At 41.0% G+C, this 26,097-nt stretch overlaps 1 protein-coding gene across 3 annotated transcripts in view; it reads right to left on the bottom strand.

Annotated features, from left to right (window-relative positions):
* The window catches only part of fam131b (family with sequence similarity 131 member B), a 74,313-nt gene that overhangs the window by 14,395 nt on the left and 33,821 nt on the right, over nucleotides 1–26,097 (bottom strand). For 2 of the 3 annotated variants that reach the window (XM_062971748.1, XM_062971749.1), the window contains exons 2-6: nucleotides 13,336–13,445; nucleotides 7,075–7,110; nucleotides 5,969–6,061; nucleotides 2,341–2,548; nucleotides 219–377 (exon numbers count right to left, since the gene is read on the bottom strand). In XM_062971748.1, coding sequence (XP_062827818.1) covers nucleotides 219–377; nucleotides 2,341–2,548; nucleotides 5,969–6,061; nucleotides 7,075–7,110; nucleotides 13,336–13,445 — 606 coding nt within the window. Of the gene's footprint in view, nucleotides 1–218; nucleotides 378–2,340; nucleotides 2,549–5,967; nucleotides 6,062–7,074; nucleotides 7,111–13,335; nucleotides 13,446–26,097 lie in introns of all 3 variants that reach the window. The other variant, XM_008119425.3, reaches the window with a different exon arrangement.

Raw genomic sequence — 26,097 nt, 5'->3', positions numbered from 1 at the left:
TGAAGGTAGTGTCTAGCAAGTACATTATTTCACACTGTAAGTAAGGGCTCACTGTACCAAACATTCCTCCACATATAGTAAAATATGCATACAGAGAATTATAATATGATTAAAATATAATAAAAGCATAATACACATAGATTAAAACATACAGACATAAATGTAAGCACACATTAAAACAATTAAATCGGTAAAATAGCAGCAAGCACACTACTCACCTTGTAGGTTCTCACCCTGATTATCTGCCACCTCCTGATAATTTTCATTGTAGTTCCCAGCTTGGTTCTCCTGGGTTGAGTTAACACTCATATCCTCACCATCCATGGAAGACCAGGCCATGAGGGTGGCTTCTGAGATAGCAAATTGTTCCATTACTCCTGCATGACAGGCAAAATAGAACAAAAGCAAAGGGGTGAACAGAGTTATTGTATATCTTCTCGACTATGTGTTAATACCTATAATCTTTGCTGCTTCACTCCTTTTGGTTGTCTCACTACCCAACCCATGAAGGTCCCAGCAGAACTGCAGGCTCATCTACACTGATGACTTAAGTCAGTGTGACTCTAGAACAGATTAGACACTTTAACTAGGCTTTCTTCTGGATTAAGCTTACTTGAGGAGGGAATCTGAACCCAAATGAAACTGGCTGCAGCTGTCCTGACAGCCATTCATTGGTCCATTTCAGGTTGTATAGGGACAAAGGATGGTAGTCCTTCCCACATGATGTTGTTCCAGCCATGATGCCTCTACCTACATTTGCCCCTGCTGATGGCAGCCAGAATGCTTGAAGAGTAAGGTAGGTGTGGATGTTGTGGCTGGTGACATCTGCAACACATGGGGAAGAGTGACATTTATGGTGGCTGCCCAGTGCACCCAACTGTTTTAGGCATGGCTGCCCAGTGGGGACTCCCTGCTAGTTTCAAGGCAGATAAGCAAGTCCCAGTCAGACTGTGAAGTGGGCTTGATCTGGCACCTGGGGCACAGGATTGAGCCCGCTTAGTGGGTTAGTATAGAAGGGCCCTGAAATTACAGCTCTGGCCAATCTGGCTCACATCTTATACAGCACTGTCTCAAACTTTAAGCAGGCTATAGAACTTCATATTTTAAAAGTTGATTAGTCAAAGCAGGGCAACTACCATCATCTGGTATCATACTCTAAAAAAAGAAGAATTTGAATATGCATTAAAAACATGTGGACAAAAACGAAATATTTTATTTTCTGATCACTGTTATGTATAAAATTAAGAATGGACTGGAGAGCTGAAAATGGTATCCCTGTGTGGCCTGTTTCAAAATTGAGGAGGACAGCATTCTAGTTACGATTGATGTCACCTCACTCTATACTAACATTCCATTAGATGAGGTTCGTACCATCATAGAGAATATCCTTCGTAGTAGAACAAAGTTGCAACCACCCACACATTTCTTGATGGACCTGTTAGACATAGTACTGGAGAAAAATTATTTCCGTTTTCAAAATCAATTCTATTTTCAGGTCTTCGGTGTGGCTATGGGAAGTCCGCTGGCCCCCCTCCGTTGCCAATTTATTCATGGCAAATTTAAAAAGTACTATATTGCTAAACCCATCTTTAAATATGTACTATGCCAATATAATATACTATGGCCGATTTATTGATGACATATTCATGGTATTTAAAACAACTGAGGCTGCAGTAGGATTTTCTAATTGGATTAACACTATACATACGTCTATTAAGTGAACCTTTCCACATCTCCAACAGAGGAGGCTAAAAACTGGGATCTTCTGATACACATCTGGGTCAACTGCAAAGTTCACAACAGTTTAACGTAGTGGTTCTCAACCTGTGGGTCTCCAGGTGTTGGCCTTCAACTCTCAGAAATCCTAACATCTGGTAAACTGGCTGGGACTTCTGGGAGTTGTAGGCCAAGACACCTGGGAACCCATAGGTTGAGAACCACTGGTCTAACAACAACAACTGGAAAGCCCCCACTTCATTAAATAGTGGGGAAAATGCTTGAGAAGAAAGTTAGAAGTAGTTCTTCACATGAAAGGATTTCTGAACATGGTTCTAGTTCTGATCACAAATTCCTGGGATCAACAGGTGCTCAAAGGCACTTATATCCAAATGTAGACTCAGTAAAAAAAACCTTAACCACCTCAAACTATTTATGCAATAAAGAGGGAAGAAGCATTCAAAAAGATTCATGTGTGTCTCCAATAAAAATGGCATTTTAACAAGGATCCATCTGAGTCAGCCAACCACACAGTCTCAGCTCTCTTTCCCATCCAACCCCTCCCCTTCTCCAGTTCCACCAAGAAAATACATCCTGATGGACTATTAAAAAGCTATAGTGTACCTGCAAGGAATCGGGCCTCCTTTTCGCCATCGCTAAGGTCAGAGTAAGCATCGGCATCCTTCCGTACGGTTTCATGGGTATGGATCTGTTGCTGGCTAGCTCCCTGTCCCCAGCCCTGCCATTCAATCATGTGGGCAACACGACCGCTTCCCATGGCAGTGGGTTTGGTGACGTGATCCTTCATGCTGCGAGATATCCCTAAGGCGCCAGACATTGAGAAAACAAGAAGGGGCTATCATACAGCTCCAGATCCGTTGGCCACATAATCCAAATGACAGATCTGTTTTGACCCTCTTCCCCCTGCCCTCCTTACATGACAGAACCATGTAAGAGTTGGAAAACACCAAGGATGCAGTCTCACAAATATACTCACTCACCACCTTCTAATCTAATCATGGACCATTCAGCCATTCATAACAGAGGAGCCAAATGAACTAGATATTAAGGGACTAATGGCAATGACAGTATAATCACAGGTATTTATAATTACACTTATAGTATTTATAGTTACATTCAATAGCTAATTGTTAAAAGACCAAACTAGACATTGTATTAGTTGTGTGTAAACAATTTAAACATGCAAGAAAGAGTAATAGCTGGACCACAGCATCCAGGGAGAGAGCTGAACTCTTTCTGTTATGTCTTGCTTTTGGCAACAGTCGTCCATGACCATCCTGAAGTTGTTTTTTGGTTTGAGGACAGAGGATTCTATGAGACCTTCCCTCCTAATGTAAAGAGCACTTTGGGCTGAGTTGTTTAGTCAGAAGTATGACATAGGAGCTTGAAGGTGTACAGGTAAAACAATCAAACTTACAAACCTTTAACTTGGGCACTAAAACAATTTGAAAATATGCCACCAATCCTAATGGCAGTTATATTCATTATCCCCCTACAAAGAAAGGTAAGATGGATGTTATTTACAACTCTCTCTGAAATTTACACTTGTACTCAGCTAGCATCTCTAGTCCATCTTCCTAATTTTTGTGTGTGTGTGTGTCAGGAGCAACCGGAGTTGCTTCTGGAGTGAGACAATTGGCCGTCTGCAAGGACGTTGCCCAGGGGACGCCCGGATGTTTTGATGTTTTGCCATCCTTGTGGGAGGCTTCTCTCATGTCCCCGCATGGAGCTGGAGCTGATAGAGGGAGCTCATCCACACTCTCCCCGGGTGGGATTCGAACCTGGCAGCTTTCAGGTCAGCAACCCAACCTTCAAGTCACGAGGTTTTTATCCCTAGGCCATCTTCCTAACGTACAACTCCTATCTTTGGGTGTTTTAAGATAATAATAATAATAATAATAATAATAATAATAATAATAATAATAATTTATTTATTTATTTGTAACCTGCCTATCTCCCTGAGGGGACTCAGAGTGGTTTCCATCAAAAGTGGCAAACAGTCAATGCCATAATAAAACAGACAAACAACACATCAATCAACACAATGAATAAAACAATATTAATATAAACTTATAATAACTAACATTAATAACAAAAAAGTAAGAACTTAAATGAACACAACATATCATATTACACATATTTACCAACACCAACATAATAAAAAACTGAGCAGCTAAAATGCATTAAAAATATGGAGTGGTTTATTACGACCAACAGGGCTGTGGTAGATTTCCATTATCTAAATGAGAGTATAGAATTAAGATGTACTAATCCCCCTTTCCATAAACTGAAGTGCATAAATAGGTTTTTAGGAGTTTTTTAAAGGAGAGGAGAGAAGGGGGCATTTTTAGTTCTTTAGGGAGAGAGTTCCAGAGGTGTGTGTGTGTGGGGGGGGGGGGGGGGGTGATCACGGAAAAGCCCCCCTCTCTCGTTCCCACCAGCCGTGCTTGAGATGGGGGTGGGACCGAGAGAAGGGCCTCCTTCACGGACCGCAGTGCTCGTGGTGGTTTGTATATGGAGACACGGTTTTTCAAACAGTTTGTTGATTTTAACATGCATGCAGGGACATGTCTCCTCCCCATCTCTGCTGTCCATATTTTCAAACATGCCCCCCTTTGTTTTTTATATAAGAATTGCACAGCATTGAGAGTTCATAGATTTAAAACTACACACACACCTGAACTCTCCTGATTTCCCAGTATTGAAGTTTCAATGATAAACATTTTAATTTTAAAAAAAACACCTTTAATGTTAATACTTTTTGGGATTGTACTTATTCAGCAATTGGAGGGATTTTTTTTAGTTTTTGTAGTGAGGCAAAGGCATGCAAGAGTGGGCAGTATTATGAGTATGTTTATTATTATGTTTATTGTTATATTTATTTATACCTCACTTTTTCTCTCCACAAAGGAGATTCAAAGTGATTTTGCAAAAATGTTCCTGGCTTGAAGGAAAGGAAAATGTTCAATTAATAGGGGAAATGGCATCTGGGGACCCTTAGGTTGAGGACCACTAGGTAAGGTAAAGGTTTTTCCCTGACGTTAAGTCCAGTCGTGACCGACTCTGGGGGTTGGTGCTCATTTCCATTTCTAAGCTGAAGAGCCGGGGTTGTCCATAGATGCCTCTAAGGCATGACTGTGGCCGGCATGACTGCATAGAGCGCCGTTACCTTCCTGCCGGAGAGGTACCTATTGATCTACTCACATTGGCATGTTTTCAAACTGCTAGGTTGGCAGGAGCTGGGGCTAACAGCAGGCGCTCATTCCGCTCCCGGGATTTGAACCTGGGACCTTTCGGTCTGCAAGTTCAACAGCTCAGCGCTTTAACACACTGAGCCACCACTACTGTAGTGGAAACAAGGACTGACTATAAAGCTTCAGTTGAGACACCTTTCCTACCATAATAACTCCTTCAGGAGTGAATTTCCCTTCCGAGGGGTAGATTTCTCTCACTTCCTGTTATCCCACTTCCGTTCTTAACTATTATTCATTTGTAAGTCAGATGCTTGTAACTCAGGGACTGCCTGTAATGCAGTTTAAAACTGCATTATATGGTCAGTGTAAACTCACATAATGCAGTTTGCCTGCATTATATGGGTCTACAGTGATCATATAATGCAGTTTAATTCTGAATTATTTGGCAGTGTAGATCAAGCCTGAGTTGTTGTTTTAATTCATTACATTTGTTTTTCTGAGAAAGCCATTTTGCACATTATTAATAATAAAATAAACTTTATTTTTATATTCCGCCCCATCTCCCTGAAGGGACTTGGGGTGGCTCACAACAACAACACAACATATTTGACAAAAACTTAAAACATTCCAACGATACACAAAATAAAATAATGGACATTACATTAAAATCCAAGCAGATAAAATCAGAGTAATTAAAAGCAAACCAGCGGGGATAGGTTTCATAAAGTGCTGTATCATGGAAATAAGTAACAGTGATAAAGTGCCATATGCTTTCAAAACAGAAAGAAGTATTCTAATGACAGCTCTATTCACTTGTTTCATCATGGAATTTTGTCATAAAGTACTGTGGCAAACAACGTAAGTCAGTTCTGAGACACAAGAGTAGCTTGAGAAACTGATGAATGTGTGAATTCAAGCCTGGATTCTGGATGGTTATGGAAGTCACCACACTTATTTTTAAAGTGTATCTGGGGATAAAACCAACATTAATAAAAAGGTTAGAAAGGTCTGAGATCCAAGGGTTTGTGATCCTCACCGGAGAAAGATGACTTTGCAAGTGCTCCAATCCCATATGCATTGGAGTTTCGCTTCAGTTTCGGAAGGATGGAGGTTGTATCTTCCATGGAGAGCTGAAAGAATGAACAGTTATGAGACGAAGTGAAGAAGACATTCAATCTCAATTTCTAAGAATACAAGGGATTAAGAAAAAATGGAAGAAGGAACAGACATACAGACATTCGAAGCTGTGCATTTTCTGGCCAGAACAGGGATATTCCTGCACCTGAAAATCTCACGTTTTTGGGCTTTGTAGTGATTGCTCCTGTATTTTCAGGGGACATCATTTGGCCACTCTCCATTTTGAACTGGAAGCTCCTGAGGTACTATCTGGATGGGACCTCTCTTTGATATTTTCAGGGGCATCACAGTTTAGTCTTGTACAAGTCAGTGTGTTATTTTTCAACTAAAAATAAGCATTTCCTTTTGATGAATAAAAATGTAAATAGTTAAAAAAAACAACCTCAATTATGACAGTAACAAATGTCTTGGGGAAGACTGACTTATGATTTTTTTAAAGGCAACTTTCCAAATTTAGTACTGATCTACTATGGAAATATCTTCACATGCCGCATCCTTGAAACCATAAAAGCACACTGGAAACATTAAGGCTACAATTCTATGGAGGGAACACCATGGAATAGATATGCATTGCTAGCAAGATAACTATTAGTCCATTTACCTGACAAAAAAAAGTACATACAGATCTTGGAAACACAGAATACACAGTGGGCTTTCTGCTTCTTCTTCCATCGTTCCAGATCACGAGTAAAAAGCAGAGAAGAAGAGCTAGGAAGGTCAAGGCTCACTGAAAGGACACCATGAAGACATACCGGCCCATTCACATGTCCACAGGTGAGCCATCAGCACAGTTAGTGTTTGATCAAGGAAAACTACATTTCCCTCTTCATTATGTTCAGGAGACATGCAGATAATCATATACTTTTCCTTAGGAATTTGATGAGGAACATGAAAATGTCCACCCTGAAGTATAAACCAAATTGTGCCTTGCTACTCACTTCAAGACTCAGCAGCACCAAGTATTCCACACAGACAGAACGCTTCAGGGAATAAAGGCTATACTTACATTAATGCCATCCCAGGAGAAATCTGTGCGTGTTTGCTATGGAGAAAGAAGACAGCAAGTCAGTGATACAAATAGACTCTGCTTATAAGTCATACATCTGTCTCTCTACCAGCTAACCATTTAACTAAGCCCACCAGCTAACTCTCTGTACACATAACAAAAGTGAAAATCTGTATATGTGTATGTAGTGGAGGTATCAACTTACACAGACAGACTTCTGCCTCCACAAACAGCTAAAACCCACAGTGCTAAGGAGTCACCAAAAGCACTCCCTACAATGACATTTCAGTTACAGCGAGCGCCATGAATATGTAACTCAAACCCTTCCAACGTCCTCCACAAACACCATCCTGCCCCCCCACCCAAGTGAAGGACAATTTCCTCATAGATTTCCTGTTTTTCCTTCACAACAGGCATCCCAAGATTCCTTACTCTCTCCATTGGTGCGGAATTTGCATGACCCCGCCCACTGCCTCTTCCTTAACCCTTTCCTACTCTTTTCAACTCTGTCTACATAACAAACAGAGCAGAACTGAGCACCAACTAAACATACTGGAGGAGTTTGGGGGATTGACTCCACATGATGAAAGTTGTAGTTCAAGACACAGCACTGTCATCTCCACTAACAATGGACCTGGACCACATTTAGCACACAGAACTCCCATGACCAACAGAACATACTGGAGGGATTTTGGGGGAATTGGCCTTGGCATTTGGGAGTTGTAGGTACTGGGATTTATAGTCCACCTGCAATCAAAGAGCACTCTGGACCCCACCAACAATGAACCTGGACCAAACTTGGCACACATACGCAATATGCCCAAATTTGAATACTGGCGGCGGGGGGGTTGGGGTTGAGGGGGTTGACCTTGATTTTTGGGAGTTGTAGTTCACCCAAAACCAGAGAAACTGGGAATCCCACGAACAATAGACCTGGATCAAACTTGGCACACAAAATCACCATGACCAACTGAACATTCTGGAGGCATTTGGGGGGAACTGACCTTCATTTCTACGAGTTGAAATTCACCTACATCCAGGGACACTGTGACCTCCACCAACAATAGACCGGGACCAAACTTGACACACAGAACCCCCATGACCAACTGAACATACTGGATGAGTTTGAAGGGAACTGACCCACCATGGTGGGAGCTGTAGTTCACCCTGCAGCCAGAAACCACACAGCCCCGGTCCTCACCAATGATGCATCTAGAGAGCAAATTTGCCCAACACAACAAACTTTAACCACTGATGGAGTTTCCCAAAGTTAACCTGGCATGATGTGAGTAGTAGTTAATTCACAACCTTATACATTTTGTACAATTTAAAAAATGATTTTTTCAAATAACCCTGGCAATGCTGGGTACCCAAGCTCGTATTGAATAAAATCAACTCAAGATCAGATTGAGTGGGAAGGACATGGGTGTTAGGAGAAGAAAAACCATGGTCAAATTTGCTCCTGATAATAAATAGTTTTATGAGTGCAGATACTATCTGTTACATAAAGGAAAGGAAAACACAGTCACAAAGAGACAGACAGAGGGAGAAAGAGATAAATGAAGACACGCTGAGAAGAAAGAGGTGTGCATAATAAAAACCCTTATGAGATACAAGCCCCACTGTGCTCAAATCCCTTTGGTCTTTTGTGGCTTAACACCAGATCTCTTACATCAGCAGGTGTACATTCAAGGGAGATGGATTTATGAGATTAAATGCTTATTTACAAAAGTAAGAGTAAGAACGTGCAGAATTATAGAATAACATTGGGTTTTCTGTGCCTCAGGGCTGGGAGTCATCTTCTTTCCTGGTGTCATTCCAGCTCCTGCATTTCTTCCATCTTCTTAGATCTCTTCTTGCTGCTTTAGTTGTTGTTTTTGTTTGCTTTCAAATAATTTCTGACTTAGGATGACTTTAAGGTCTCATGGTTTTCTTGCCAGAATTTGTTCAGAGGATTACCCCTTACCTTCCTCTTTGGTTGAGGAAGTATGACTTGCTCAATGTCACTCAGTAGGTTTCCATGGCCAAGCAGGGATTTCCCAGTATCTTGCTCCAACATTCAAACCACTATACCATGCTGACTCTACCCTTCAATTTGTTAGTCCTAAATTTGATTTCAAGTTCTCTTTTTCCCTTACCTATCCTTTAAATATTATATCTTCGGGCAGTGCTACACAGATAATACAATTCCGTTTGGAAGTGAGTTAAACTGAATTGGTTTCATAGTACAGCACCTACCCAAACACCCCAGGAAAAAGTTTGAGGCTGGGATGATTGCGGATTGGAACTGAATCCAGTAACTGTAGTATCCACAGCTAAGACAGTTGCTGAAAAATGCAGAGTTTTCTTCTTAACCAGTCCATTTTCAGGGTTGTTGTGTGTGTGTTTTGGGCTATATGGCCATGTTCCAGAAGTATTCTCTCCTGTCCATTTTCATTCAGGATCACCCCAGTTTCAAGCCCTATATGGGACATACTATGACCAGCTGCAGCACATTATCTGGCTGGTTCTGGACTCTGGTGAAGTTTTTCAATGCAAAAACATCATTGAATTGTTTCTTATTCCTGCCCATCCCAGCCAGATCTTTCAGTCGCTCTCTGGTTTCGTTCATTCTCTCTTCCTTATGTCTAGACTTTAGACTGAAGTGCTGCAGGATTGTGTCAAACATGATTTTACCAATTACATAAACTAGATGTTACAAATTGCCTGAGGATCAATATTTGAAAACACACTGACTCAGATGTACATCTGAACAAACATCCACTTGTCTAAAGGAAGGTCCTATTATATGAACAGGTTGAGTACCCCTTATCTGAAACACTTGGAGCTAGAAGTGTTCTGGACTCTTATCAGATTTTGAAATGCCCGTGTTTGCATATGCTGTATGTGTATAATGAGATCTCTTGCTGACGGGACCCAAGTCTAAACCTGAAATTAATTTCATATTGTCAGGATTCTAGGCAGCTTAATCATGTGTTCAAATAAAAGTCTTAGCGCAGTGATTCTCAACCGGGGGGGGGGGGGGGTCCTCAGATGTTTTAGACCTTCAACTCCTAGAAATCCCAACAGCTGGTAAACTGGCTGGGATTTCTATGAGCTGTAGGCCAAAAACATCTGGGGACCCCAGGTTGAGAACCACTGTTTTAGTGTCATGCAGATAATACTTCATTTGTTAACAAACAGCAGAAATAACCTACACATGGCATTCATTGACAGAACTGAGCAATGATACCACATCACTTTAAAAAAGGTCCTGTAAGGAAACTCCTGTTGACGAAAGAAAATCCGAAAAGTTCATTGGTTCATCATTCTTGCATCTTAGGACGCTATCAGACAGAGCTGAAGCCCGCACAGAATTGGGTTAAAATAACCTGCTTCCACATGGGTTCTAGTTCTCGCACCCAACTCAAACCCTGGGCTTTCCTGGGGGAGTGGCTACATACCATTGTGAATCAAATTGGGATGGTATGAAGCCACCTCAAAGCCCCCAATTTCACCCCTAAAACCCAAAACGCACTGGCAGCCACAAAGCCTGCCTGTAGCATCCTCCTGGCTGGAGGAAATGGTGACTCAGGAGATTAGGGGGGAGGGCAAGGGAAACTCTCTGGTGAGGATCCGCGGCTGCCAGCCTTTTTTGGGTATGTTTTAGGGGTAAAATCAGCTGCTGGGAAGGAGGGGGTGGGTGCCCTATCGTACCTTTGGGCTCCAGAAGTCCAAAAGTGCGAGATGTCTGTGGAGATTGACGCTAAGAATTGCAGAACGCGACTTCGGAAGTCAATCCCTACAGGCCCAATCTTTTGTTAAGATCTGATTAGGTATTTAATTAATGCTGAGAAACCGGGAAATCCTGGATTATTCCACATTAATTAGCCTTTACCAGAGGAGTCAATTGGACGCCTCCGGTAAAACCGAAACAGGTCTCAGATTAAAGGCCTGTCTTGAAGGGCCCTCTGTGTATCCTAAAACAAAGGGTTGAATTAACAGTAACAATTCAAAAGTGAAAAAAAAATTATGCATAAAATAAAGATAGTGTACACTGAACCATTAGAAAGCAAAGATGCCACTATCTCAGCCACCTATGTAGACAATTTTTAGATTTGGGAGTATTTTGGATTTCAGAATTTGAGATAAGAAGATACAGTAGAGTCTCACTTATCCAACAAAAACGGGCCGGCAGAACGTTGGATAAGCAAATATGTTGGATAATAAGGCTGGATTAAGGAAAAGCCTATTACACATCAAATTAAGTTATGATTTTACAAATTAAGCACCAAAACATCGTGTTCAACAACAAATTTGACAGAAAAAGTAGTTCAATACGCAGTAATGCTATGTAGTAATTACTGTATTTAGCACCAAAATATTACGATGTATTGAAAACATTGACTACAAAAATGTGTTAGATAAGCCAGAACGTTGGATAAGCGAGTGTTGGATAAGTGAGACTCTACTGTAGATACACCTTGAGCATCTCTTAACTGTGGCATCGGTATTAATCTTGTTATTTAATATTTTTTTTACCTAGACAGAAAAACCATTGCTTTATATGAAGAGGATTACAGGTCCTCCCCCCCCCCCCCCACCCGGATTGTTAAATTACAAGGAACTCTTGGAACACAGCACTGTCTTAGACCCTGAAAAAATGCTACCAACACCCGGACACATCTGACTCCCAGTTCCCACTTCAAACTGTCAGCACTTATTACTCCCTTCATTCCCTCCACTGAAGTATTCCAAGAGATATGATAGGCTGCACTGTGGTGTCCATCAAAATACACTTACCTGCCAAACTCCCTCTCAAAAACCTGTAGGGTGGTAGTATTCTCCCCACTCCCAGCCAAATCACATGGGCTGATGAATGCTGGGTTAGGGTCACATGCATCCACTTTTATCTCTATTCTGAGAAATTTAGAGGCAAAGAGATAAACTTCTCTTCCCTGTACAAGCCCCACTGACTAGGACAGAAAAGTGCCCCCTCCACACACACATATATACACACACCCCTATTCAGCAGGAAGGAGGTGCCATTATGAATGAAAATGCACAGGGATGACATTTCTATGTTCTGCTTTCTCTTATAGCAGGGAATGTTTGGCAGTGGCATCTCAGGCTTCATCTACACTGCCATATAAAATCCAGATTATCTGCTTTGAACTGGATTATATGGCAGCATAGACTCATATAACCAAGTTCAAAGCAGATAATTTGGATGATATGCTTTGATGATCTGGATTATATAACATTATAGATCCAGCCTCAGCAATTCAGGCAATCCATGGCTGCTTTTAAGAATGAACCACCTGGTAATTAAACCACCTGGAACTTGAAAGTAAGACTGGATGATCTACACTGCTGCCCTATATCCCAGGATCTGATCCCAGATGATCTGCTTTGAACTAGATTATATGATTCTACAATGCCAGATAATCTGGAATAAGAAGATAATGTGTGATCAAATCCTGGGATATAGGGCAGTGTAGAATCTCCTCCTCCTGGATACATCAAAAAGTCATAATGGGAACATAAATGGTCTTAGTGCTATCAACACTTATCTAAACCATTGGGAAAACTGTTTGGATTGGGATTTGCTTGAAGCATTTCTGAGATGTTTCAAAACTTTGGACTATTGCAAGCTCATTAGGCTGAAATTTTCAAATAGCCTTTTTTTTAAAAAATGGCTTTCAAATATTTCCTGAAATCCTAAATAAAAGTTCCAAAACAAAAGAAAGACATGGTTGTTGTATGTTTTCTGGGCTATATGGCCATGTTCTAGAAGTATTCTCTCCTGACGTTTCGCCCACATCTTTGCAGGCATCCTCAGAGGTTGTGAGGTATGAAGAAACTCAGCAAGGAAGGTTTATATATATCTGTGGGAAGTCCAGGGTGAGGGAAGAACTCTTGTCAGTTGGAGGCCAGTGTAAATGTTGCAGTTAATCACCCTAATTTGCATTGAATTGTTACATCTACTAGCTACTTTCACAACCTCTGAGGATGCCTGCCTGAGGATGTCTGAGGATGTGGGCGAAACGTCAGGAGAGAATACTTCTGGAACATGGCCATACAGCCCGGAAAACATACAACAACCCTGTGATCCCGGGCATGAAAGCCTTCGACAACAAAAAGAAAGACAACTTAGAAAATTTAGGAATCAAGACCCATAATGCAAATAGATCTCTATTTTTTTTTTGAGGGAAGCATCTCTATGCTTGATTCTTCACCCCTGATCTCTTGCTTCTCTGTAAACATAGAACAGATGCTCACCTCATTGGAGGGCCTGTGGATGCTGCTGCCATGGAGCGAACTGGTGCTGTCCATGTTGATTTGGTCCCCATCTTTTAGTCCTTTCCAGTCCACTGCAATCACTTCATTTCCTAGAAACACACACACACACAAGGTAGTCAGCTGCTATCACCACAGACTTCACATCAATTGCCTTGCAATGAAAGCTGCATTTACTGAAACCATTGTAGTGAAAACGGGAAATATGGGTTCCCTCTACACTGACCATTTAATGTACCTTCAAAACTCAAAAGTTAGACCATGTAAGCTTCTTCTTCTTATCCAACCAACCAATTTATTAATGCTCCGACCAATGCTTATATGCATTTATACCGACAGAAACAACATCTATACAAAACACTGTAAGATCCAACAGTTAAAAGAAGGATGTAAGCAGGATAAAACAGAGTGTGCAAAATACACATAAAGTGCAGCGATGCAAATGCGATGGGCGCTAGGAACTGCACATTCACCGGTAAAAAGACAGTATAAAAGATCATGTAAACTGGAAATACACACTGCAGCATACTGCAGAATCATATAATCCCATACAAACAAAATTGTGGGAAAGTCCAAAATAAGGCTCTTACTGAGTATCACCATGCTCCAATGTAAACCACAGTGCTGAGTGTAACAGGCTCCACATAATGTGAATCATGGTGTGAACACCCAAGGTGGTCTATGGACATGTGCATTTCAGATGGGGAATAATAATAACTTTTTTTGTATCCCGCCTCCATATCTTCGAAGGGACTCGAGGTGACTTACATGGGGATGTGCAAGAACAACATTGTTAAAATACAACATACTAAGTACCTACATAGCAAATACATAAACAATAACATAAAACAAAATAAGAACATTATACCAAAATATAAAACAACCATCAAACCAACCAATCACCTGAAATAACTGTCAGTTCAGGATTTCCTATATCATCATCCTTACAGGGAAACTACTTTCTTCAATACTAATTTGAAACTGACCTAAGTGGTGAGTGTAGATCAGCCTTGGATTTACCATAGCTCTTTGACACCAGTGTTCAGGTAAATAACTTAGACTTGTCTTCAAATGGGAAGGCAAGAATGTTGCCCAAATTTGTATACAAGTATATGCTGAAATAAATTGTTTAGACTTAAAGGTGGCACAAAATTAAAGGGACCAAAGCAAGGTTATTCTGCTTAGTACTTGGTTAGAAGAGCATCAATGAATACCGGTTGTTGTAGTCTATATTTCTGAGGAGGGGCCTAGCAAAGCCCACCTCTGAGTATTCCCTGCCTCAGAAAAGTCTGTGAAATTCATGGAGTTGCTATAGGTTGACAAGTCAGTTGAAGACATACACACACACACAGCTATCTGTGTGAAGTTTATTAAATGTTATTTATTATAAAACACTAGCTATTTGGCGATCCATTCCCACAACATAAACTCATCTCCTACCTGCCTCCACAATGCATCTAATAGATGCCCATTAACCCTATTTTGCTCCTTGCTTCTTTTGTATTCTTAAGGCAAACTGTCTTTCTATTTATGTTATGCTTACTTATTGTATTTGTTTATTGCCTCTCAGCTCACCAGATACATCAAAGCAATGTACAATGGATTAAAAGAAAGCAAAAAGCATTCCTTGAGAACAGATCAAGATGCAACATTGATGTTAATTTTATACATGCACTTAACCATTGCATTTAAACATTAATGAACTGCCTTGTTTTTTGGTTTGCATGTTTATTTGTTTAAGCAGTATAGGATCAATTGCCACTGCAGAAGGAGAGAAGAAAAGGCAGGCACTGCTCTTTCATGTCTAGGTGCAGAACCAGATAACAGATCCTCCATTCCTGTTACCACTGTCATGGCCTTGGAGGGAGAGAAGATGGATTTACACTCCATCATGCTTAGGCCCAGAAGCAGATAAAAGGCCTCTTTTTCCATGATGGACCTGCCATATAATCCAGATTATCCAGATTATTGTTCATCCTCTCACCTTTGAGAGGGGTCTACCATATACCATGCAGCTGTGGACATTCTACATAGGGACCACCAAGCGCAGCATTGCCAAAACACGAATCAAGGAACATGAAAGGCACTGCAGACTAACTCAACCAGAGAAGTCAGCCATAGCAGAGTACCTGAGTTTCAAAGTAACAGAGAAAACAACACCTTAAGAGCCAGAAATGAGGAAAAAAACACCATGAGTAATTTATGTACTGTAATGAAGTGTGATTTTTTTTAGTTTACAGATGCCATGTTTAGTTGTGTTTTAAAAGGGTCAATATTTCAGTTACTCTGCACCCATGAGTTGGTTGCCATGGAAAAGTGGGTGGAGCCAACTGTCGTTCTGGTGGAGAAGTGCAGGTTTGAAAAAGCAGCCATTAGTCTGTGCCCTGCTGAGGTACAGAGAAGGCTGATCCTCAGTGAAGGGATCAGGGAGGCTCAAATGTTTGACTCCGAGTCAGTTTAAAATAAGATTGGTGACTTATTTTAAATTAGTCTGTGCCCTGAGGAGGTGCAGTTAAGACTGATCCTCAGTGAAGGGATCAGGGTGGTTCAAATGTTTGATTTTGAGTCAGTTTAAAATAAGTTTGGTGGCTTATTTTAAGGTAGTCTGTTTCCAGATAAGGAACAGATAGTCTGTGATTGAAATTCACAGGGTGATTGCAGGTTAAAGCAGTAAAGGAAGAAGTGGTATTTTAAAGTTTGATACATCTCAATATAGCTTTGCAACTATTAATCTAAGTGCCTCTAAAGAAGTTACTGTAACCATTAAGCTTGTGCCTGAATAAACGTGTTATTGTTCTTTTTAACATCTCAGTCTCTGATGTATATATTACCATCAAAAAGCAAACAAGAAAGAAAAATAAAATTTAAAAAGTCTCCTCTCTAAGTAGCTAGTGGCTACATATTCCCATAGTAGTGGCAAGAGTTGATAATCCCCTTAACATCCGTTGGCCGCATTATAAACATCTTTACCTCTGGTGGCAGCTTTTAAATAAAACATCTTTAATAACTGGTGGCAGCAGATATAAAATATATAATAATAATATAAATATAATTAATTAATAGAAACTCCTCCACATCTCCGCAATTGGTGTCAGAGGTGGGATTTAAAAAGTTTTCCCCCTAGAATCATAGAATCATAGAATCATAGAATAGTAGAGTTGGAAGAGACCACATGGGCCATCTAGTCCAACCCCCTGCTAAGAAGCAGGAAATCGCATTCAAAGCACCCCCGACAGATGGCCATCCAGCCTCTGCTTAAAAGCCTCCAAGGAAGAAGCGTCCACCACGGCCCCGGGGAGAGAGTTCCACTGTCGAACAGCCCTCACTGTGAGGAAGTTCTTCCTGATGTTCAAGTGGAATCTCCTTTCCTGTAGTTTGAAGCCATTGTTCCGTGTCCTAGTCTGCAGGGCAGCAGAAAACAAGCTTGCTCCCTCTTCCCTATGACTTCCCTTCACGTATTTGTACATGGCTATCATGTCTCCTCTCAGCCTTCTCTTCTGCAGGCTAAACATGCCCAGCTCTTTAAGCCGCTCCTCATAGGGCTTGTTCTCCAGACCCTTAATCATTTTAGTCGCCCTCCTCTGGACGCTTTCCAGCTTGTCAACATCTCCCTTCAACTGTGGTGCCCAAAATTGGACACAGTATTCCAGGTGTGGTCTGACCAAGGCAGAATAGAGGGGGAGCATAACTTCCCTGGATCTAGATGCTATTCCCCTATTGATGCAGGCCAGAATCCCTGCCTGACATCTTTGCAATTTGGTGGCAGCGGTGGGATTTAAAAAGATTCCCCCCCTGCCAGACCTCTTTGCATGTACCCTATGAAATTCTAGAACAGACATGGGCAAACATTTTTGCCTTGGGGCCACATTGTGGGCCCAGCCAGGCCAGGAAAGAGGGTGGCCGGGCACATACCGGGTGGGACGGGCCTGGGAGGGAGAGGGCCTGTGAAAGTGTGAGGTAGGGTGGGGGCGGGGCAGGATCCGAGTTATCCTCAGGTTGTCCTCCTAGCATAAGGACGGGGCTGCTCGCCCCATCCTTATGTCGGGATGAAGACATGTGTCTACTGCCCCGATCCTCCTCCCCCCAATCTTCAGGCTGTCCTCTTGGCATTATGCCAGGAGGAGGGCAAGACAGGCGATGGCCGAGAGTGCTCCAGAGGGCTCTCAGCCATTACATACCTTCCTTGTGCCATCCTCTCAGCATAAGGACAGGGTCACTTGCACCGTCTTTATGCAGGAAGGAGGGCAAGACATGCAGTGGCTGAGAGCACTCCAGAGGTCTCTCAGCTGCTATGCATCTTCCTCCCCCGTCGTTTCTGCATAAGGATGTGGTGGGCCACCATGTCCTTATACCGAAAAGACAGGGAAAACGAGAAAGGCCTTAGGTAAGCACCTAGGGGCCAGCACCCGGTCTCCGGGCCTCAGTTTGTCCATGCCTGTTTTAGACACAAGCTCAAAAATAAATAAGCTGTACTGAAATGTTACAGCAATAGCAAAATAAATAAATACCTATAATCATGATAGTGAATAAATATCAGATATGAGCTCAGGAACATTGGCAGAAACCATTTAAAATAACATTTTTACTGTCTAATACAGAAGAGCAGACTAGGCTATTTAAGCAGAAAAAGAAAGTATAGTCTTTTGTCAGCTGTGTATTTTAACTGGATGATACTTCAGGCTACATAAATGTGGCACACCTTTTGACACCTTTAAATACTGAGCTGTATTTACAATCAGCCAGCAAGGGAGTAAACTAATCTGAAAAATTAGCCAAACACAAGGAAAGACCAAAAAGCTTGATAGCCTTCGATGGCAAGTAGGCCAAAGCAAAGCACTCTGCTCCCTTGGGGTAGGTTTAACCAACTCTCTGGAACTCTAAGGAACAGCAATGAAATGGGATGGAGATTATGGAAACACCGATGGAGAACAGTCTTATCAAAACCTGGTGTAATTTTATCTGAAGGCCTAAAGTACAATAATAAAGATAGCAAAAAAGGACTTTACTGGCGTATGTTTTTGAATCCACATGAAACTATTCAGTGGAGCTGTTTCAAATGGTATGGGATATGTTACAAAGTGGCCCAGAAGAGAAGGTGAACCATTCAAATGTCCACTGTGAAGAACCTGCCAACTACTTTGCAGATAAAATCACTCACATTGGATGCCAGAGTTGGTACCGGTCCAGCAGATCTAAACTTAGTCCTGGCTTCAACTATGCTGTTCGCTACCTTGAATTTCACTGTTGAGAGTAAAGCAGGATATAAATGAATGGCCAGAATCCAGCATGGGATTTACAGATGCGTAAACATTATAGATTTTATCAATCTTGATAAAATAGCGAAGAGTAGAGATACCACACTGGCAACGAAGGTCCACACAGTTAAAGCAATGGTATTCCCCATAGCAACCTATGGATGCAAGAGCTGGACCATAAGGAAGGCTGAGAGAAGGAAGATAGGTGCTTTTGAACTCTGGTGCTGGAGGAAAATCCTGAGAGTGCCTTGGACCACAAGAAGATCCAACCAGTCCACACTCCAGGAAATAATGTCTGACTGAAGACAGGAAAGTTTGGAGAAGAGAATGATGCTGGAGAAAATGGAAGGAAAAGGGAAGAGGGGCCGACCAAGGGCAAGATGGATGGATGGTATCCTTGAAGTGACTGGCTTGACCTTGAAGGAGCTGGGGGTGGCGACAGCCGACAGGGAGCTCTGACGTGGCCTGGTCCATAGGGTCACGAAGAGTTGGAAGTGACTGAATGAATAAACAACAAAACAAGCATTATAGTTACTGCTTTGCAACGAATCCCAATTCAAACCCATAAAAGCTTACCAAAATGCAGCCACTATGATTGATGGGTCTATTCCTATCACTCTGGAACAGTGGTTCTCAACATTCCTAATGCCACAACCCCTTAATATAGTTCCTCATGTTATGGTGATCCCCAACCATAAAATTATTTTCGTTGCTACTTCATAACTGTAATTTTACTATTGTTATGAACTGTAATGCAAATATCTAATATGAAGGATGTATTTTCATTCACTGGACCAAATATGGCACAAATACCTGATATGTCCAAATTTGAATACTAGTAGGGTTGGGGGAGGATTGATTTTGTCATTTGGGAGTTGTAGTTGCTGGGATTGATAGTTCACCTACAATCAAAGAGCATTCTGAAGTCCACCAATGATGGACTTGAACCAAACCTAGCACAAAGAACTTCCACAACCAACAGAAAATAATGGAAGAGTTTGGTGGGAACTGACCTTGAGTTTTTGAAGTTGTAGTTCACCTACATCCAGACAGCATTGAGGACATCAAACAATGATGGATCTGGACCAAACTTGGCCTGCATACTCGATATATCCAAATTTGAAAACTGGTGGAGTGTGGGGAAAATAGACCTTGACATTTGGAGTTGTAGTTGCTGGGATTTATAGTTCACCTATAATCAAAGAGCCCCTTGAATGCCACCAATGACAGAATTGGGCCAAACGTCCCACACAGAATTGGCATGACCAACAGAAAATACTGGAGGAATTTAGGTTCCTAAGACCATCAGAAGTAGGTGTTTTCTGATGGTCTTTGGTGACCCCCTGAAACACCCTCGTGACCCCCCCCCCAAGTGTCCCAACCCCCAGGTTGAGAAATGCTGCTCTGGAAGGAGATGATGTTCTGACTCAAATCTTCAGTGCAACAAGCAAAAGGAAATTTTTCCTTATGTCATACAGGAAGAGGAATGGAAATGTCACCCAGCTGCTTCCTGATCAACAGGAACAAACCCCCATAGATTGCAATAGCTGCTTCCCCATAAGTATTTTACATATTTTATTAGATCCCCATTGCTTTATAGGTACAATGGTGGGAGGAGTGAGAGAACTATCTTATTTCCTGGTCAAGATAATCACCATTTTGAAGGCAAAATTCTATGAAGATGGTTACTATGTTTTCATTCCTGCCCATGGGGCTTCTGCAGGAGAGCTTCTCGGGGATTGCTCCCTTAGGACACCCCAAATTACCATCCCTAATTTCATTATATTTCAATGTACAGAATGACTCAGTGTGTTTGCTAATTGTAAGTTAGCTGCCAGACACACAAAGAATGGAACTCTCTGAGTAAACTTATGCTTAATGCAATTTAACATCACTTTAACTCCTATGGCTCAATGCTATGGGATTTGCAGTTTGGTGAGACACCAGCATCCTTTGGCAGAAAAGCTAAAGACCTTGTAAAGCTGCAACACCATGATTCTATAGTATTAAGCCATGGCAGTAAACGCATAGCCAAACTGCATTAATTCTATAGTGTAGATTCATCTTCAGAGTGTACTGCTGAACCATGAGGGTAAAATTTTAACACAAGAGAAAAAGCAATTCAGTTACTTTTCCAATTGGTCATGAATTATTGCATAAATGCAAGCAGTACAAGTTGTTGCTGTGCATAGATGCCACTGAATAAGCTTCTGACTCATTAAGTGCATTGGTCATTAGTGAATCGGGGAGAAATTGGGAATTTGAGGAGAATTACAGACATTTTAAAAGTCACAAAAGAAAGCCGATTCTGCAATTAAGGCTGCCAATGATAACAGGAAAAAAACAAACAAACCCCCAAATGCACAATGACAAGGAAAAACACTCAGGGTGCCCTCAGATCACTCACAACATACACAACTTGAATAGAGTCGTTCATGTGCATCCCCTCACACACACTGTTCACTGTAGGAGTGTAAGCTATTGTCAATAAATCGATTAAGAAACCAAAAGCTTTTGTTCAAATAAAAAGGCCTGCCTATTAAGCCAGCCTTCAGATTTTGCACATGTTTAGGTTTCACAGAATCATAGAATAATAGAGTTGGATAGACAACATGGGCCACCTAGTTCAACTCCCTGCCATGCAGGAAAAGCACAAAGTATCCTTGACAGACAGCCATCCAGCCTCTGTTTAAAAGTTTCCAAAGGAGTTTCCACCACACTCCAAGGCAGAGAGTTCCACTGTTGAACAGCTCATACGGTCAGGAAGTTCTTCATAATGTTCAGGTGGAATACACATACAATTATGAAAGTATTTACATACACACATTTTCTCCTTTTCAGAAACTTTCTGAAATGTTTCATTCCACTGTTAATAAGGTTTCATTCCCTCTGTTAATATTAAAGGCACAACCCGAAAAAGATGAAAAGGTTTATTTTGGGAAGCTGTCTCACAAAGCAGAAAGAAAGGAACAGAACCAGTAAGTGACCTACAAGGCCATTTCTCCTGTTATCTCTCTTTCTCTTTCTCAATGGAAGTTATAAAGAAAGGCTTAAATCTAGAGCCTATTCTTTGCATATAAAAGCTCCTAGGCCCCAAATTATGGGATCTTTTTGGTTAAGGTTTCATTGGGGAAAAAAAATTGTGAAAAAAAATCTGTCTTGGTGCAAAATGCATTTTGCAGGAAAAGTGAACCTTTTTTCATTGCTGCTGACAAAAAATGTGAGTTCTTTTTCTCTAATGCAATATATCATTTGCTGTAATGCAAAGTATCTCGATGAACATGTGATTTCTCTACCTGCTTGAAAAAAAAATCTGCATACATTCTTTTACATCCCTACAGATGATCATTAGTTTCAGAAACCTAACACTGGGAGTCTATTAAGCCTCGCATTGTGGATGCACTCAATTGAAGAGCTCCCACAGAATAATTATTACACAGATAAAATAATCCTTCCCCCCTCTTGGTTATGGCAAATGTTCCACTCATTTAGAAACCTTGTTAGCTTCAGTCACTTAGCTGCAGAACTCAGCAAGATAACATCATAGGATCTGCTGTTTTTAAGTACATTTTGCAAATTTGACAAGCCACACACAAGTTTTTCATTTTAAAAACTCACCAACTATATTTACATTTACATTTTGTAAAGTTTTGAGATGGCAGGTTCAAGGAGGGCAATATCTGAAGCTTTGGAATGTGATGGAACCTATATACAGCAGTCTTGAGCATTTGTATAGAATTGCTATACAAATTGTTTCATTCGTAAGGCCCTGTTTTTGTTTTCAAGAACCTCTCCCGAAAATGAGTGCCTTTCCAAATGAACATTTTCATTCTGGGTTCCCAAAGAACAAACATTTTCGGACCATTGGCCAACACGGGCATCCTTCCCAGGCTCCCCTTCTCCTCAGTTTTAGGGCTGGTGGGGTGAAAATTGCCACATATGGTAGGCACATCTACCTCTTTTTGCCCAACAAGTATTATAATGCTTGGGTCATCCCCTGATTTTAAGGGATTTTTTTTCTTTCTATAAATAAAGTCTTTAAAATATGGCATGGTTTGTACTTATATCCTTTATTACCACTTGGATTAAAAGCATTAGAATTACTTAAGATTCCACTAATTCTGAGAAGTTTAACTCTCTATCCACAGAAGAGAAAGCGGAGAGGAGACATGATAGCCATGTATATGTGAGGGGAAGTAGATAGCAATACCAGTAGATAGTTCCCATAGCCTTGCGGCCTCCGCAGGCTCAGGCAGCACAAAATCTTTCGATTTCTTCTTCTGCCTCTATAGTTAAGACCATAAACTTGGATAGCTTTCCCCAAGGCGTTATTGACATTATTCTGTCAGATTTTGCATTATGTCCTCTCAATGATTTTGCCACATATCTCTTCACTTTTAATGCCAGTCCAGTTCTTCTCAGACTTTCAGTTCCTGAGTAAAACACTGTGTAATAATCTCATTCAAAATGTCCTGTTCGTATTAATTTTAGCTTGTTCATCTCAAGTATTGCAATATTTACATGTTCAATTTCTTGCTTTACTATGTTTACCTTCTCCTGATTCATGCTGTTCACGTTCTGTGTTCTTATGATAAGTGTTGTGAAGCTTGCGACTGTCTTTTCAACTCTGAGCACATCAACAGATGAATGTCCTTTTGGCTTGAATCCAGTGGCATCATTAGCTATGGTACTACTCATTGTTGCCTTTGCTGTATCCCAGTAGCTCGTTAAATGCCATCTGACTTGGGAGGTTCATTTTCTGACACTAACTCTGGTTTCATTTTGGAATGACTCATCATAAGATTTTCCTGATAAAAATATCTTCAAACCGAGATTTACTATGCCTCTGTTTACCCTGTATTAACACATATTACCTATGGTGCCACTGCCATTGTTTCTAAGGGCACTTCCAAACTTCCGAGAAATGTGCACCAAAGCGGGTTTTAAAAACCTGCTTTGGCATACATTTCTGTCCCCACACTCTCCCCCCAGAAGCCTTTAAAATTAAAAGAAAACTTACCAGGCCACCAAGCCACCTCTCCAGCAGGCCTCCAGCAGATCTACCCAAACGTATGAGGGGACATTCTACAAATGTAGAATGACATGCCAGCTGGCCGGGGGGGGGGGGGGGATTCCCCACGCCTCTGTTGTCTTGGCTTTTTGTGCCATCCCGTGACGTGGACTTTCTTGTGACAACTTCACCCTTTGGACCTTGGACTGGAACTCGGCTTGGCTTGTCTCTTCGCTCCCATACTCGGCTTGGCATCGTTCTCATCTCCGTGGCTGTCTTCTGTTGCTGACTACTGGCTTTGTTCCCGACCCTGACGCTGTTTCCTTATCCCGACTTTGGACCGGCTTGACTACGCTACAACGCTCTGCTCCTGTAACTCCTGGCTTGGCTTTCGTCTCTGCAGCGGCTTGCCACTAACTCCTCAGCGTCTTCCAGTTTCGCTTGTTTTTGCTGCTCCCAGCAAAGAGCTTCTAGCCCGGTTTGGGTTTTTGCTTCAGTTTGGAATCGCTGTTGTACTCCTGGGTTTTGGGAAAGTTTTTGGGGCTTCTTAGCTGTTTACCTTTGTTTTGCCATTTTAAGCCCATTTTGAGCTTTTGGGCTGAGTTCAAGCACTTTATATTAAATCCGGATTATATCTCTGGTTAATCTGGATTATATGCCAGTTCATGCTTTCGGCGTTTTTTCTGTTTTGACTGCCTAATAACACTGAAGATTAAGTGTTTTAAGTCCCTGATAATTTACTGAACTGTTTTTGGATTATTACTTAAATAAACTATATTTTGCTCTCAATTGGCGTCTGACCTTTGACAGTGATAATGGCAATCAAGGTTTTGAAATTAGACAAGGCACCAGGACCCAACGGTTTCACTGCAATCTATTATAAAGCATTAGCAGATAAAATTGCACTGCCCCTCCACAAAATTTTGAATGAGATACTTTAAAAATGTAGATACCAATGACATGGCAAGAAGCAAACATTACACTGATCCTGAAAGAAGATCAGGTTCAGGATCAGGACCCCTACAAGTCCAGAATTACAGACTCATTTCATTGCTAAACACCAATAATAAATTATTTGCTACAAAACTGGCAAACATATTAAAGAATACACTAACTGGATGGATACATAAAGATCAAGCAGGCTTCTTGCCTGGAAGGCAAATTAGAGAAAATACGAGAGTGATACTCAATTTGACAGAACACTTCTATAAACACAATGAAAAATCAAGTGCTCTCCTCTTGTTAGATGTAGAAATAGCTGGCAAACTACCTGGGATTTCTGGGAATTTTAGGCCAATATACCTGGGGACCCACAGGTTGAGAACCATTGATCTAGAGCAGGGGTCCTCAAACTTTTTAAGCCGAGGGCCGGTCCACAATCCTTCAGACTGTGGAGGGGCCGGATTATCATTTGAAAAAAAAAATACAAACAAATTCTGATGCACACTGTACATGTCTTATTTGTAGTGCAAAACAACAACAACAAAAGAACAATACAATATTTAAAAATGAAAACAATAGTAAACAACATAAACCTATCAGGATTTCAATGGGAAATGTGGGCCTGCTTCTGGCCAATGAGATAGTCAAGTTAATTAGGATTGTTGTTGTTGTGTGACTTCAAGTCATTTCAGACTTTGGGCGAGCCTAAGTCTAAAATAATTTATTTATTCATTTACTACATTATTTATTACATTTATATCCTGCCCTTCTCACCTTCTCACTCCAGAGCAACTGTATGTACATACAATATATTATATTATTAGCACAGGACAATATTAGCATTATATATTACTATATTGAACTATACCACTATACTGTAATATTATATGTAATATATAACATATAATTAATATTATTATATGGTATTATTAGTATTATATTGTATGAAATGATAATATTATTATCAATATTATATGTATATACAATATATTATATTATTTAAAATGATATAAAAATATTCTATTATAAATGAGGGAGGGGGCCAGGTAAATGACCTTGGAGGGCCGCATCCGGCCCCCGGGCCTTAGTTTGGGGACCCCTGATCTAGAGTGTAGAGTGAATGCAGTTTGACACCACTTTAACTGATATGTTGCAATACTATGGAATTATGGGAGTGTTGGTTTGGTGAGGCACCAGCACTCTCTAGCAGAGAAGGTTGAACACCTTGTAAAACTACAACTCCAAAAATACGATAGCATTGAGATTTGGCAGTTAAAGTAGTATCAAATTGCATTAATTCTACATTCTAGATTGGTGGTTCTCAACCTGGGGTTCCCAGATGTTTTTGGCCTACAACTCCCAGAAATCCCAGTTTACCAACTGTTAGGATTTCTGGGAGTTGAAGGCAAAAGCATCTGGGGACCACTGGACTAGATGCATTCTATCATAAGGTACTAACCATTTCTCACTAACTTTCCCCTCTCTGGTATGCATATGACTGAGAAGGAAAGCTGTGTGTTTGCTAGCCTCCTACCC

Source organism: Anolis carolinensis, chromosome 2, assembly GCF_035594765.1.
Source record: "Anolis carolinensis isolate JA03-04 chromosome 2, rAnoCar3.1.pri, whole genome shotgun sequence".
In the NCBI taxonomy this organism is placed as follows: Eukaryota; Metazoa; Chordata; class Lepidosauria; order Squamata; family Dactyloidae; genus Anolis; species Anolis carolinensis.
This window is presented reverse-complemented; position numbering and strand designations above follow the sequence as displayed.